Consider the following 16,361-nt stretch of genomic DNA (forward strand, 5'->3'; position numbering starts at 1 on the left):
GACACTCTTGGTCTAGGAGCATCAACTGCCTGCTGAAATTGAAAGGTGAGTGAAAGTCCATTATGCAAAAAGCTCAGAGAGTTGCTGCAGTAACACATTTAAGAAAAGCAGGTGGACTTGCTCATGGAAAATGCAGCAACACTAACCCTAAAAAGACATTGAGATAGGCTACAAATGACAAGTTATATTGATGGCAAGAAATCTGACCATTGCAAAACTGCTACTTGAGCTATCCTAAAGTTCAGGAGCATTCTCTGGTGGAATCTAGCAAACATACTCGAATATAAGAAAGTTCTGGTTAATGTGTATTATTCTGAAAAAAACATTCCACCTCTCACCTTCACAGAAATCTTGTTATCATTCCCAGTTTATTCCCACATGGTACATTGCTGATAACAAACATGTAAGTAATGAAGATTTTACCATCATAAAGAAAAAGATCAAAAAGATAAGTAAAGATTTTGTCATTATACAGAGAAAAGATCTAAAAGAAAAAAAAATTATGGACTTTCAGTCACCAACTGCACAAACAGACAATTCTCATATGCCAACAGTATTTATCCTAGTTCAGATCAAAGACCATCCCAACTTCAACTGGTGGCCAAAGGCAGATGTATAGGGAAGGGTGGATGAAGACACCAACTCATACTGGCAATCAAAATCAAAGACACCATTAACCATAAAGGCAAAGGTCTCAGAGGTACAGTCCTATGCAGCATGCACCACACATGCTTCTAAATTCATTTGCAAACTCCTATAATGCTTTGGAAATAGCCAGATCAAAGGATTTTTCCTTGTAAACTCTCACAGCAGTCACTATTCCATTGTACTTGTATTTTTCTCTTAAAATTCCATAGCTACTGTCCCACTGCTACAATAAAAAAAACACACACATTTATGGCAACGTTTTTTAGTACCTGGCATCCAGCCATGCCATTTCAGGTCTCTCCCATAAAAGAAAATGAACTAGATCCTAAACCAGTTCCCATTATACAGAAAACCATTTTTATATATCAAAAACTACAGTTAAGAATCAGATTAGAAGCAATCCCATGTTTATAAAGCTACCATGCCTAAAGTATCTGAAAAAGAAAAAAAAAAAAAAATCAGTGAATGCCAATGACTAATGAAACAGGGAACACAAAGGGACAAGAACTGTTGAGCACAAGGCAGTCTTGCACAGTCAGTCTCTGTGGCTGTCATTTTAAGAGACTGAGATCATCCTGAATTCCTGTTTTTAAGCAGATGAAAGCATATGGAATCACAACTCGGAGAAGGCACATACAGGTGTCTTGTGTAACTCCAGGGGGGTTTCATTGTTTCGCTTATGGATGGCACAACTTTGTTTTTTAGTGCTGAAAGAGGAGCTAAATGTTAACATCAGTCCTCAGCTGAGTCTCTTAGTTTTCTCCTACAGTTTGTTTACAACTAACTGCTGAGTCACCAGGCAGCTGAGGCATTTCCAAAGACTCTAAATCAAATACCAGAAACAAACTTCTTGATTGCTATGAAACCTACATGGTCTGCAAGGCCAGTGGCATATCTTCACTGGTTAGAATGCTGTGAAAACCACCATGGGAACTGAAGAGGACAGTCATGATCCACTTTTAATTTTCATTGTCAGAACTCTGAGTTCAATTGCCTTCATCTGAGGAAGAGCATTAATACCAAGACTACCACCATCATCTTGGCAACTGCGCACAACATAAATTGGCTCTTCAGTACTAGCTCTATTAGAACACTTAAAGGCTCACAGGAGACCTAAATTAAAGCAAAACTAACTTACCACTATTGACATATTCAATTCACTTCAAGAATAATCATTGCAGTAGTTTTAATTAGCTTCCTGTAGCAACTCAAGAATACAAGACACAAGAATTAAAAACTAATCAAAAAGCCAACAGTAAATTTTTGAGCCGTTTTCCTCTCTGTGTTTCCTTTCTCTTACTCTTTTGATATTTGGCTCTTAAGCAGCTGCAACAACTTCAGAAAGGACACATCCATTCTGTATTTCACATTTCAAGCAACTCAAATTCAAAAGTGCAGCACAGTCTATTACACTGAGGATATTTCTTTGTAAAAGTTTAATCAGTATACAATCAATGTACCAAAGCAACTGTAAGTTGCTGTCTACCACTTTAATGACTACAGTTTTTAGAGATGCATCAGAATTGGCCACCTGTTGTGACATACTGTCATTCTGAACTGTGCACTACCATCTTGCATCACGCTGGCCTGACAAACCTCTTCTTACTTCTCTTGATTTGGCACAGGTAATATCCTGTCCTCCCGTCCCGGCTTGATGAACTGTCACTCAAGTAAACACTCAACAAAAATCAGAATTTTCAGTTATCATCTAGAGCCTAAGGCTTCCAACATGGTCATTACAGCTGTGATATATTTCTAATGATTAACTTGTAGTCCAGCTGCTACTGCAGAAGCCTAAAAAAGCTTTCAGAGTTTAAATGTACATTCAAAAAGCAGATAAAAGTCACATAGTAGTTGCACCCAGTGTATTTAACAACCTCATGTGTAATGCAACTACAATGTATAATTATACTCCACCAACAGATAATTTGGTTCACAGGCATGAAGTACAATTATGAAGGCACTCTCAGAATGGCACCTAAAAAAATAGGTGTGTCATCAAACTTATTAAAGAAGGCATTTAGACAGGTATGAGGAAAACAGCAAGGAAAAGACACAATACACAGGTACAATGGTTAACTAAGTCAGCTACCTTGTCCTGACAACAGTTTGATCAAAGTATGCTACTCCCATGCATACTAGGCCGAAGAAGCATAAAACGTATTAGCAAAGGGGTTCAAGCAGCAACTCCTATCAGCAAATGGCTATGCCAACAGCATTTGTAAGCATTATTACTTGTCACGCAGCAGCCAGTTGCAAATAGAATGGAGTAAGTTTTTGAGAAATGTTCAAGGTCAGGTTGGATGGAGCCTTAATCAATGTGGTCTAATGGGAAGTGTTCCTGCCCATAGCAGGGGGGGTTGTGACTAGATCATCTTTAAGCCCCAGTCTAACCCCTTGACAGTCTATGATTCAGTATGTTTCCAAAAAGGTAACATCTGGAAAAGCAGTGGTGTTTGTACATACATACACATAAAAAAAAAAAAAAAAAAGTCCCTTTAAATTTGACTGGAAAAGCCAGGGCTTTTAATTTTTCTTTGACAGCGTGTATCCACACAGTTTGCTACACAGCTCCAGCCGAGACTGGAAAGAGCATCCTTGCAGCCTGAGCTGAAGGTAACTCGCAGCAATGAAACAAACTCATCATAGAACTGCAGGAAGGAGTGTGGCCTCGCTACCACAAGGCAGCAAACCACGGGCACTACCCAGCTCTAAGTTTCGTCGTGACAGCGCCTTCTTCCTCTCCGCTGGCCTGCTCTGCTGCCGCAGCCAGGGCCGTGACACAGCCCGAGCCGCCCCGCGGCCCATCAGCCAGGCCCGGAGGCGGCTGCCAGCGGCCCAAGGCCGTCGAGAGACAAGGCCGAGGCCGCGGGCGGGGCCCGGCGCAGAGGCGGCGGGGAGACACCGCCTCTTCCTCGCGCGGAGCCACCACGTCGGCGGCACTGCCAACACTGCGGAAATGGGCGCGGGGAGCCCGGCCTTCCTCTCCGCCTCCCGCCCCGCTCCGGCCCGGCCCGGGCTCACCCACCTGTGTCTCCGATGATGATGTACTTGAAGAGGTACGCGTAGGCCATGGCCGCTCCCGGGCTGCCGCTCCCGGGCTGTCCCGCTTTCGCTCCGGCGTGACGCGCGCGCTCGCCGCCCGGGCTCGCGCTGCGGAGAGGCGGAAACGGGTTAACGGCCCCCGGGCGGCGCCTCCGCCCGCTCGCTCCCTCCTACCTCCGCCCCCGCGCCGCCGCTGGCGGAGGGGCTCTGCTCGCTCGGTCCTGCCGTCCGCCCTCCCGCCGCGGCCCCGCAGGCACCGGGAAAGCCAGAACGCGGCGACGGCGGCGAGAACAATAAACAGGCGCCGAGCGGCCCCGGACCCTCCGGCGACGTCTGCGCCCGCCCCCTCACGCCGCCCCGCCTCCGACCCGGAAATGCTGAGGCGCGAGGCCGCCTCCCGCCGCGCGCTGGGCGGAGCCTCGCCCGCCGCCCCGCGGCACTGACGGTGGCCACAGCGGCTCTGGCGCTCGGGGGCTTCGTGGAGCTGCTGTCCCTGAATCCGGAATTCATCAGGCTGGGAAAGATCTCTGGGGTCATCGAGGCCACCCGTGACCAAACACCACCATGTCAACTAGACCGGGGCACTGAGTGCCACATCTAGTCTTTCCTTACCAGGGACGGTGACTCCACCACCTCCCTTGGCAGCCCATGCCAATGTCTAAGCACCCTTTCCGTGAAAGGGTTTTTCCTGATCTCCAACCTAAATCTCCCCTGGCACGGCTTGAGACTGTGTATGTCCTGTCATACTGTCGCTGGTCGCCTGGGAGAAGCAGCCAACCCTCACCTGGTTGTAACCTCCTTTCAGGGAGTTGTAAAGAGTGATGTCACCCCTGAGCCTCTTTTTGTCCAAGCTAAACCCCAGCTCCCTCAGCCGCTCCTCACGGCATTGGTAGTCCAGACTCGTTGCCCTTCCTTGGACCAGCTCCAGCACCTCAGTGTCCTTCCTAAGTTGAGAGGCCCAAAGCATAAGCCCTCTGAGAATAGCAAGCAATGAGCTGTTTGGTACAAGTTTATCTTCATCACATGAGTTCTGGCCTGAAAGGGTTTTTTTCCCTTTCTGTCTTTCCTCACTGAACTGAAAGCAAAGAGCTAGGGGAGTAACCTAAATTCACAGCTGGTGTATAGGACTTAGAGTTCACATGGGATTGGTGAGCTGGAAGAGGCTTCAAGGTGTTCCACAGTCTCAGCTGCTTCATGAAGTGTCCAGTGTACCCTGACCTGTGGACCAAAAACAGTCAAAGGCAGCTTGGCTCACATATCACATCCACACCAAGGCTACATCAGATGCCTGGCAGGGGTAAATGTGGCAGGGCACTTGAGACAGATCATACTGATGATGTTTTGGGATTCCCTTCAGCTCATCTGTGTGGGCTGGCAATAGTGTTCAAGAGCCATTGGCACATTCTTCATATAAACTGACATTTTACTCCCCTTCTGGCTGTCTGGTAGAATGGGAATAAAAGGTGTCTGTCTTTTAACTTTATAGAGGTTTTTCTTCGTGGTCAACAGCTTGGACAACATTGACCTACATGGCTTCTAACAGGTGTGCATCCAACTTATTTGTAAAAATCTTCAATAAAGCTATTTGTGCCAAATCCTGTTGTCATATTTCATGATCTGAAACCCAAAATTAAGCTTTTTTTTAAAAAAAAATCCTGTCTACTGTGGATGTGCAAATGCCCCCTGCCCCCAAGCTACACTAGATAGTGGAAGGAGCTCCTTTATATATTATAAACATATGTACCTTTTCCACATGAAAAATTCTGACCACTTGTCAGATGCTTGCCTCCTATTTTTTTCTCCTCTGTACTTCTAATTTCTCAACACTATTTATTAAGCATAGAGCCCAAAACCACAGTTCTCATGTGTCTCTAATCAGCCTTATCACCTCAAAACTGGCAAACGAGTATTTCCAGTCTTGCTCCTCTCTGAACGTGTTTTTTTTTGCAACATCTGAATTTAATTTTTGGTACTAGATACCTATTCTAGATGGTTACTACCCAAATGTATCCATACATTTGGTATGTCTTTATTAGCACTGTTTTTCCCCTTGCTAAATTTCAATAGTTTTGATCATGGCCACTCAGCTTAATAAAAATATTTGATTTTTTTCTCTTTTCATATTATCTCTGCCATTTTGTTACCCAGGCTGTTCATGACAATATTGAATTGGTCTTGCATGGACAAGACAGAACATTGAGAAGTGGCATGTGAAATTTTCTTCTAGTTTAAAAACCCTCTCCACACTGAAAAGAGCCATTTCCCTATTATTTGATTTGCAAGTAGTTTTGATATACATTTTTGTTAATAAACAATTCCTAGCCAGAATGAGTCTTCTCAGAGAAGCAGGTTTTTGCCTTGCTTCCTATGAAAGTTAGGCTTCTGTTTTCACACATCCCTGTGTGTCTCTGTTTCCTACCCTAATAATGATATGAAATCTGGCATCTGGATGGAGCAGGCTACCTCAGCTGAAGGAAAGGCTTCAGTTGGGGTCAGCTGTCAAACCCAATCAAGAACCCACACTAACACAAGTCTTCTCAAGTGCTCCCTCAGCAGCTAAGCCCTTCAGCTGGCATTCGTGTCGTTGGCATGGGTTTGTATGACCTCAACCACTGGAGACAAAGCTGTACGAGATCAGGCTGTAAGCAGATAAGATCTCATCCAGTATAAGTAAAGGTTGCTGCTTCTAGGGATGGGGCAGCTCTGTTCCTCCCAATCTGCTTGTGGACCCTCCCTTGTTCTGGCACTGTCAGAGTCATCTGCTGAATAGGAGAAGTGTCTAAGCTTTCATTTTTCCATATTAGCTTTCAGGCAAAATCATCCTGGGTCCCCCAGCCACACCAACAAACTAAATAACCTCATCAGTTGGATCCCATTTCTGTCCAGCCATCACTGCTCCCAAACGGTCCTGTGGTTGTGAAGGCTAAAGCTCACTCTATGAGATCAGTCATGCAGACATGTATCAACTCTCAGCATGAGGTCTCTCCTGTAGCTGCCTCCCCTGTGACTGGCAGGATGAAGTAGAACTGTGTGAGCTTTCGTGTCCTTCACCTTTCCTTCAGAGCTCTGTTTCTCTTCATGACATACTCCAAGTCTCCATTAGTACTATTGGGGATTCTTACACAATTGAGCGACAAAAGGTATTACTCTGAGGGTTGGTCAAGTCTTGGCAATCTGTCCTCAACATCCCAGGGTGAAAAGTTTCAAGTGTGTTTGATGGTGACAGACATTTTAATAGGGTCTGTAGCAATAGGATAAGGAGTAATGGTTTTAAACTGAGAAAAGGCAGATTTAGACTAGATATGTGGAAGAAATTTTTTTTAGTGTGAGATTGTTGAAGCACTGGAAAAGATCGCCCAGAGAGGTGGTAGAAGTCCCATCCCTGGTTGGAGAGGGCTCTCAGCAACCTGATTAGGTTGAAGATGTCCCTGCTTATTGCAGGGGGGTTTGGGCTCAATGGCCTTTAAAGGTTCTTTCCAGCCCAAACTATTTTATCATTGTATGAGTGCATGATTCTATGATTCTGTTTACCTCACTAATGGGATTTGGTCTCATAGTTCCCAAATTATGTGATCTGCCAGACTTCTAGACAAGCCAAATTGGCCTGATGTAATTGAATGAGATCTGGTAAGAAAAGGGAATTCTGTTTTGTAGAACTGAGATTTGGTGATGGGGAGAAAATACAGGCAGTGCAGAATGCCTAGTGAGATGGAAGGTGCCTTTAACATCACGGCTGAGCTGTCTGACAGCTGACAGGTGGGTTCAGTTCAGAGGGAAGGCAGCCCTACCTGTTTGTGCTTTGGCAGCCTGGTGAGCCAGACAGTAACCAGCTTGCAGGTGACTCTCATGGCAGGGCAGTGCCCCACTGACTTCAGTGGCTGCTCAGCTTGGGCTGCCAGCTGCACCATGGACAGATAACCAGGCCTCTGCTGGTTAGCCAGGCAGCCAAGCTACTCTGTGGGGTACTTCAGTCATTTGTGATGGTTAGGGATAGTTATTGCATCAGTGTTAGGGGTAGTTTTTGAATCAGTGTTTGGTAGAGGCTTGCAAGGATAATGTGCAAGAATTTGTTCTTTATGCTATCCCATGGTAAGTGCGAGCTAATTTGCTGCTGGAGAAGAGACTGTTCCTAACTTACTGAATGTTATCTGCTCTTCTACAAATCTGAGATGCCTCCAACTAGAGATTAATGCAAAATTTATTTTTCTCCAAGTTATGTGTACCATATATCATATTAAGTACTAATAAGAGGCAAGCAAATAGCTACTGTAATAATTTTTATTTTTTTACTCTCACCTGCTAAATTTACCTTTTCCAGAGAAATTAATATCTTTGTTTTTTAAGCATTAATACTTTGATTGAAGGCTACCGTGTAGTGAGACTCAATTATTAAAAAAAATATTAGCCAGTTGATATAAAAGAAGCATTGGTAATTCAGTATTGAAGAATTGCAGAAGATTGTTTTTCTTTACTTTCTTTTTTTTGTTTTTTTTTTTTTTTTTTTTGTTTGTTTGTTTTGTTTTTTTTTTTTTTTTGTTTTTTTTTTTTGTTAATGTTATCATGACTGCTCATCTGTAATGATTTTACATCACGTGATGAAATATTTCACTATGATGACTGTATCAGGATTATATTCTGGCAAATATGGGAAAGTTTCTGGATACACTTTGGAAAACTGTAACTTGCTGGTTTTTTTGTGTCACTCAGTTTTTTCCTGAATTTTCCACTTAGCAAACTCGCTTGGGGTTTATAGAAAAGCCTTAGGCTTTGCAGGATCCTTGCCGCTAAAAATACTACTTAGGAAAGAGGCTTGGAGTCATCCAAAGCTCGACATACTCTCCAGAGCAAAGCATAAGACTGTATTTTTTCGATGGAAATTAAAACACAGAAACAGAACTCTGGCATAACATTTGAATACAATCACTTTAATTATATTTTGTACAGTTGTATCATTTAACTGTTAGAAGTAAATCTCTGCCTACACTTCAGTCTAGCTTAAAATTTTTAAATTGTTCAGTTATACGGTTAAATTTTCTATGCAAATGCTGAGTAGGAAATGTTATTTTCCGGTGCCTGTCATTTAAATTGTCTGCATGTACTTCCTCTGAACATTAGGTGTATGCTATAATTTTTCTTATTTGTGAATTTTAAGATTAGATTTGTATTATACTTAAGAAACAAGGCAATATACAATATATTTTATTTATTATAAATGTTGAGAATGGGACCCCGCTTCATATGGAAATAAATATAGAGAGCAGATCCTGCAAGAAGACAAATATAGCTAAATCTCAATGAAGATCTGCCTTTGTAATGATAATTTTTAAATACATGTTAAGCCTGTAAAGGTGAACTGGAGACAACTTCTGAGTCAAATAGGTAGAAATCCATGTCTGTGAGTGATGTGTGGCTTGGGTTTTGCAGGTCCTAGATCAGACAGCTTTGGCTGAGATTTCAGCTAACAGCTGGATATGTGTGCACTGTTTACAATGGTACTTTTGATCTCGTGGAAAAAGAGGTTTGGAACTTAGTTTCTTTTTTAAAAACATTCCTTCACAATAGTGTAGTGTGTAACTAACAGCTTAAATTAAATGCTCTTGACTAAACATTGAAAATAAAATGCTACATTTGTCCAGTCACTGTAATTATAGAATGCTTTATTACAGTTCAATTACATTGATAAGTAATTTTTGGAAGTGAAAAATTCAGTTCTAATAGCACTTTTTTGTTTTCAAAATATAATCTTGAGACTAAAGGCAGTGCAACAAAAAGTAAAATATAGTTCTAGAGTTTCCAACTGTATTCATATTTTACTTTCTTTCTCCCCTGGAAATATTTGCATGACCTCTGCTTTATCCCTGTTTATTTATTAATGACCTTTGCCACTGTTATAATTTCACCCTGTTTTTCCTTGCAAATAACCTTGTTTTTCACTGCCTTGATGTAATAATAAACAGTTTGATAAGACAGTATGTGATAAATTTTAATACACTTTTCCCTTAAAAACAGGGAAAACAATAAGATCCTTGAAATAACCTTGAAATGCCTAAAAAACTGACTGAAAAGACATGTTGAGTTTAAAAAATTATTCTCAGCAGCGTTAGAAAATATGTGCTTGTGTAACAAGACTCACAAAAGCATGGAGTAGTAATGCTAAACAATGTCAGAGATCCATGCAGAAGCCTACTTAAACTGCCATCAAGGTAAATTTTCAGTATTTTTTTAACTTTAGAGACATTTTTTTTTCTTTTTTTTTTTTTTTTTTTAGATGTCTTTTAAAAGTTGTTTTGGCAATGCTTTCAGAAAGAGAAAGTGGAAGATAAAGTTACCACACAGGCTCACAGAAGTGAAAATAATTGTGAAGACTTCCTGTTTACTCACAGCAGCAAGTGAGAAAACTTTATTGAAACTGATTTGCTTGAAAAGGAATAGGAGTAGGTAAGCTTGGTTACACTTTTTTAGTCAGATGTATTTAATGGTTAAAAATAAAATTTTTAATTTCTTTTTTTCTTCTCTTCTACCAGTAATGACTTTTTTTTCTTTTCCATACACCCCTTTTGATGTTTTTTGATGACTATAGAAAGTATGGAACTGTCTAAGACTCTGGAATCAGCAGAGTTGCTAAAGGATCTGAGTTGAGGATATATTAGGGACAGAGTCACAGAAATTACCTTTTCCTGCAAGATATTAGCAGATAACCTACCCTACATTTTTTTTTCTAAAAGGTGTAATAGCAATTTCTGGTAATTCTAACAGAACTGTTTGTATATAAACCATAACTAAAATTATGTTAAAGGCTTTAAGTTTCTATTGAAATTGCTTAAAATTTAACAAAACAAGATAGCATGAAACTAGAGTTATTTCTCTTTTAAGTACTTCTACATTATGCATTCCATTGAATAAGCTTCATCATAAATAATTTTGATCAGACGATGTTTCACTTTAAAAATACATGTGTAGGCTCCTTTGATATTCAACTATTGTTGATGTAGAGGGCAGCCTTGCTTCTGCATGTATTTGCCTTAATTTGATTGACTTATTTTTAAAACTTCAGCCATCTTAAAGTTATTTCAGCCCAATTTCCCTCACTTGTCTTCAGGCTGTGAAGGTCACACCAAAGCTGTTACTGCCCATATGAGCTGTGCCATTGTAGCCCTCCATTGGAGGCTAGGGAGTCTTTAATTCCGTAGATCCGTAGGTGGACAAGTACTGACTTTTTTCTCTTAATTCAGATGCCTGTATTCATTCATACAGTGTTTGAGAAAGGTAAACAGTACCTCCTAGAATGGAAAAAAAACCCAAGAAAATGAATTGCAATGGAGCATACCCCACCATCCCCCAGCCACCAGGTTTCATTCATTTTAGATGTCTGATGGGTGTAGGTGTTCATTCCTACATGTTTATTGGGAACACCTTGTTGCTATGGTCATGAGATGTAAAGGAGTACGAAATTTTGGATGCCAAGTATTCTTCTTATGTTTCATGGCAAAAACTGCAGCAGAAAAACAATTTTCCTGGCTTCAAGGCACAGTTGATTTTCATCTTATTTCTCTTTGGCAGACAGTCTCTTTTATAGTTCTATACCATGTTAAAAGTGGGATTTTTCAATTCTTATTTCCAGTTCACAATAGAAAGAAGGGTTGTACCACGTCTTTACTTAAGGAAGCCCTTGTCTGCTAAAACTTAAACTCAGATTCTATCAATAACCACTGTAATTACATCTTTTTTAACAGTGAAGGTTGTTTAGTTATTACAACCTTCATGTCATCATAATTACTTAGCATAGAAAATGGTTGCAGTTTGTGGAAGTGCCAAGCCCTCATCACCATAAATCTTGTCCTGTGGTATGTTGACAGTCCTCCAAGGCCTATCCCTATTTACCTTTTTTTTTTCTTGCTATGTGTCTTGATCCTATTTTCTTAATTTTCTTCAGAATTACTTTAATTTCTGTTCTGTAGTAAAAAAAATTACAAGAAAACTGATAAAATGACTTTCTGGGTAACAATTTCAGTCATGGTATTTTCTTCCCATGTTTTTAAAAGGTAAGATGACCAGTCTTTTACAGAACTTCTTGGTGCTGTAGGAAAGAAATACACAGTATATAGTACCTTAGGAAGTATGAGCACAGAGTAGTCTACAGTTTATGAAAAGTAATCTAGTGTTTCAGAAATAAACCTCAATTTTCCTATTTTTAGGAAATCAGCCATTTAACAACTGGCTAAGGCCATAAAACAATGGACTCAGCATGCTGCCTTATGTCCTGTAGGGATTGGGAGCCTACTTCTAGTACTCTTTATAGTGGTTTTCTTTGACAGAGACAATAGGGGCATACAGGCAAGAGTCTAAAGTAATTTTTCCATGAGGAGCAGTTATGTGGAAATGTTCCATAGTTCTTGCCATGTACATGAACCCAGCCACATGAAGGGGAAAAGCAGAGCTGTGCCTGACAAAAAGAGTGACCATGACCATACTTGATAAATTCTTTCAGCAGTAGCAGTCAGGCCATAGCCATCCTCTCATCCTCTCTCATGTGTAACACAGAGTTAATTGGTTTTTATCTACTCAGTAAATGGAGTGCTGCCATGTTGCATCAGACTTACCATGCTGAAGAGATGCAATAAAATTCTGCCAAGACTTGGGAATGCAACTTGTCTTGGCACAGAAAGGAATGAAAAAGCCAACATCCCCAGAAAAGTATGGCAGCACTAATCTAATTCATGTGACTTAGACTTACTAGAAATCAAAATATTTGATTCCTGATGACTCAAATCAAGGTAGTAAAGCTGTTACCTCAATTGAAAGCAATGAAAATGTGTAGTTCCTCTGGTATAATGTCAGGGCAAGCAGAGAAAATGCATTGAAAGACTTAGGACAGTTGTAATATTTATGGCAAATGTAAATGGAGAAAGTGATACAATGCTCAGTTTAAGTAGTATAATGTCATGTATAAAATAAAAACAACTGTTTAGAAAAAATATGTTGATTACACTAGACACTGAAAGGAGGAAGAGAAGAAAAAGGAAAGATAGCTACAGATCAGTTATACAAATGGGCCGGTTTCCAAAACAAAGGGGCCATACAGAGATTCACAGTCTTATTATCATTTCCCAGTAAATTTTTGCCTTATTTGTCTGAATTAAGCCTGCTTCTTGTTCCACTTTTATTGGGGAAAAAAGTGTAATTTTGATCTTTTTGAACGTGAACTGGATGGCTTACTGAATATTCCATTCATTCTGTGTCTCCTTCTTTCAGGTTTCATCTTAATAAGTTAATTTTTCTGTCAGTAATTTGCATTTAAATTATGAAAAAAATAACGAAGATTTTATCTGCATGTACTTTCTTAGATGAAATTTTTGCTGTAATAACAATGGGAAATATTTATTTTATGTAAGTCAGTTTGGAACATGGATTTGTCTCATTGTTTGAAATAGTTCAGTAGTTCAGCTTTACAAGCATTAAGTTTGTGAGTGTCTCTTAAAACAGGCAAACAATTTATCCTACACCTCAGATAAAGATCAAATAGGTTTAAATAGCAGAGTTTCAGTAAGCAGTTATTTTATCATATGCTCTGAGGTGAGTAAATTCCATACATTTTTGTATAAATAAGTTGGGCTCTGCCTTTTCTACAAAAGAGAATCACATGTCTAACTGATGCTTAGTAATGTGTGTGATCTAGCTGAGTTTTAGAGAAAAATAGACTTGAAGTGAAAACTGACCAGTAAGAAAGAGTACTTTGCTGAGCCTTATTTTAAAGTAATTACCCACAACTTCTCTGGACAGCCTGTTTTGTGTGTATATATCTATATATATATCTATATATAAATATATAAATACAGCTGTTTGCAATTAAGTATCCACGACATAACTTTTTCATGTTTATTATATTTATTTATAGGAAAATAGTTTCTTCTGTCAGAAAAAAATATATATTCCTTATCCCACTCTTCTGAAAATACCCATTTTTTGTGTTTATATTAATCCTAAATCTAATTTTCAGACTATTTAATAACAAGTCCTTTCAGTACTTTTTGCAACACATAATATTTGTACAATACTTTTTACAAACTGCTGCCTCTTCGTGGAGGAAATAGTAAGTACTGTAATCAAGAAATAAAGATAAACTTAGCATCGCAGAGAGTACATTGAAGAGACCAAGGTGCACATTGTGAATTAAATGCCTTAAAAAGTAACAGAGGAGCATCAGCCCAAGGACTTCAGATTTCAATTACAGGTGATGAGCGTGGCTCAGAGTGTATTTAGCATGTCTTGAACTTAGACTACTGACTAAGAATCTAAATCTGTCAAAGCAAATCAGGTAAGCCTCTGGCAAATTTCCCCAGATGCTGAAGCAAAACCAGATTTTAAACTTGAGTAGAGCTGTTTAAATTCTTCACCAAACACTAATGGTCTTTATATCTGACTCTGACTAGGGATCCATTGCTGAAAGGAAAAAGGTACAAAGGCAAACATAATCCCTTATCAGAGAAGGCTAACTTGTGGAAGCACTGGATTAAAGGGGGAGTGAGTTCTCCAGAGCCCTCTTCCAGTGGTGGAACAAGGTCAGTGAGAGCTTTTCAGTCTTTTTTCCTCAAGACAGAACTGTGGAAGGGGAATGGAAACTTGGTACAATACTTTTTGTTATGAATGAGAAATGAATAATAGGGAAGTAAGGACACTGTAAGAATCACTTAAGCTCATAAGAAATTGCAAATCCAAGAAGAGCCTTTTTGTAGAGATTTGCTAGTAACTACAGGAAAGAGGAGCTACAGGAACCAGAGTGCAAAGGTCTGTTTTAGGGAATCTGCTTCTTAAGTAGCAGGCTTTGACAAGATTTGAATATGGAAAAAATACTTCACTGAATAATTTAGCTCCTTTAACCACATGGATTGTGGCAGCATGCAAACGTTTCCTAGAGCTGCAGTTACTCCAAGAAGGTTAAGAATAGGCTGTAGAGTAGTTTGCATATAGCAGCCTCCATTGAGAAACAGAGGGGAAAAAACCCTTAAAATTTACTAATAGCTCCTTTTTTTAAAAATGGACTGAACATACCCTCAAGAATTCACTGATCCTGAAGGTTTACATGTCCTCTGTAATAACAGAACCATAAATTCTAAATGTTGGAACAGTCAACTGTTCAGTGCAGCATAACACCTCCCTGAAGACACATTTTGGCTCATGTACTTTTCCTGGCGTGTTAAGTGATCCTGGAGCTGGGAGGGAGGAATTCATGAGAGTTTAAATGGCAATAAACCTATCTGTGAACATCAAGGGAAAAACAGGCCTGTCTTTGCATATACTAAAGAGTGATGTCTGTCTCTCAACTAACAGCTTCCTCTATTTATTGTTTTTTCTATTTGCAGTATCTTCTTCTTCAGTTAAGTCATTTAAAAAATGGGTATTGAAGCACACATATATTCCCATAGTTATACTGCTATGGATTTGAATTAAAAGAGACAAGAAATAGATAGTTTAGATTTATATAACTGACTCAGGGATAAACATTGCACCTCCAACACCATTCAGGAAGCCTGAATGTTTGAGAGGATTGTATATGTGAATAATAGCTACATAAAATCTTTTCAGACTTTGTCTTGGTAAATAGCAGCTATAGTAACCCCTGTCATTTAGTCTTCTGTGGAGCTTATTCCTGCTTTACTGTAATTATTTTATTGCCAGTGAAAGTGATCTGAATAACAGGATTGGCTTTTAAAACCTAACTTCACTGCAGTTGTTTCCTACCATTTCAGTCTTTGGATGCTCTTGCTAATGGCAAAAAGAAATTCTGAGATTAACAACCTCCCCAACACCACTACAATTAAATAACTATGGTGATTTGGTACTTCAGAACACAGATCTGCTTTCCCCAAACCATGATTTACAGTTAATGCTGACAATACCTCAGATATGAAATCTTAAAACTGAGACAATAGATGTTTCATTTAACACAATATTGGTTTTTCATTGTTTCCATGGACCAACGCTGACTGCTGACCACTGATTTTAAGGAGATGAATGTTTGTGTCCTCCTTCCCAAGTCCATAGAAATTATCAAGGTTATTTTGGCACAATTCCCTTTATAAATACAAGGACTGTTACGCATTTCAGAACAATGATGTTTAATCTTTGGTACAGGTTAATTTAATTTAGTCATACATGTTGACAGTTATTCTGAAGCACAGTGTTTTGACATTGTATTTCTTCTAGATTTTTGGAGAGTTTGCTTTGACTTATTTAGAATAAACCTTGAGGAAGGTCAGCAGTCATAGCTGAACCATCACTTTCTTGAGTGATTGTCAAAATGAACAATTTAGGCTAGCATAGCTTATAGAAGTCAGTGTTTCTTTTGCAATATTCTGTGCTCATTGAGAAGCCTACATTACAAAATCTACTTTTATTATACAGAAAGAAGTGTCAAAATCATTCTACCATGCCCCCAGTCATGTCTTCTGGTTAAATAATGTAAAATCAGTAAAGAAGCCTCTTTCTCCAAAACTTCATTTAAAAGTGGACTTATATTTATAGGATGGAGAGTTTTAATTCACTTAGGCCATATCATGGAAAGTTGTTTCAAGACCTGGGACATTAGCTTGTGACTTGAATTTGTTAATTCAAGATCTCTTGTTTCCTTGGTAAAAATTATGGTTAGCACTTTCTTGCACACTTTCTCA

At 39.5% G+C, this 16,361-nt stretch overlaps 1 protein-coding gene across 2 annotated transcripts in view; it reads right to left on the bottom strand.

The window, feature by feature from the left end:
• RAB2A (RAB2A, member RAS oncogene family) overlaps window positions 1-16,361 on the bottom strand; it is a 98,304-nt gene that overhangs the window by 38,705 nt on the left and 43,238 nt on the right. The window contains exon 1 of one of the 2 annotated variants that reach the window (XM_068188070.1): window positions 3,677-4,018. The exons of the other annotated variant lie outside the window; for it this stretch is intronic. Within the exon in view, the coding sequence (XP_068044171.1) occupies window positions 3,677-3,722 (46 nt within the window). The 5' untranslated portion in view covers window positions 3,723-4,018. Of the gene's footprint in view, window positions 1-3,676; window positions 4,019-16,361 lie in introns of those variants that run through there. 2 annotated transcript variants of the gene reach the window in all.

This window comes from Anomalospiza imberbis, chromosome 1, assembly GCF_031753505.1.
Source record: "Anomalospiza imberbis isolate Cuckoo-Finch-1a 21T00152 chromosome 1, ASM3175350v1, whole genome shotgun sequence".
NCBI lineage: Eukaryota > Metazoa > Chordata > Aves > Passeriformes > Viduidae > Anomalospiza > Anomalospiza imberbis.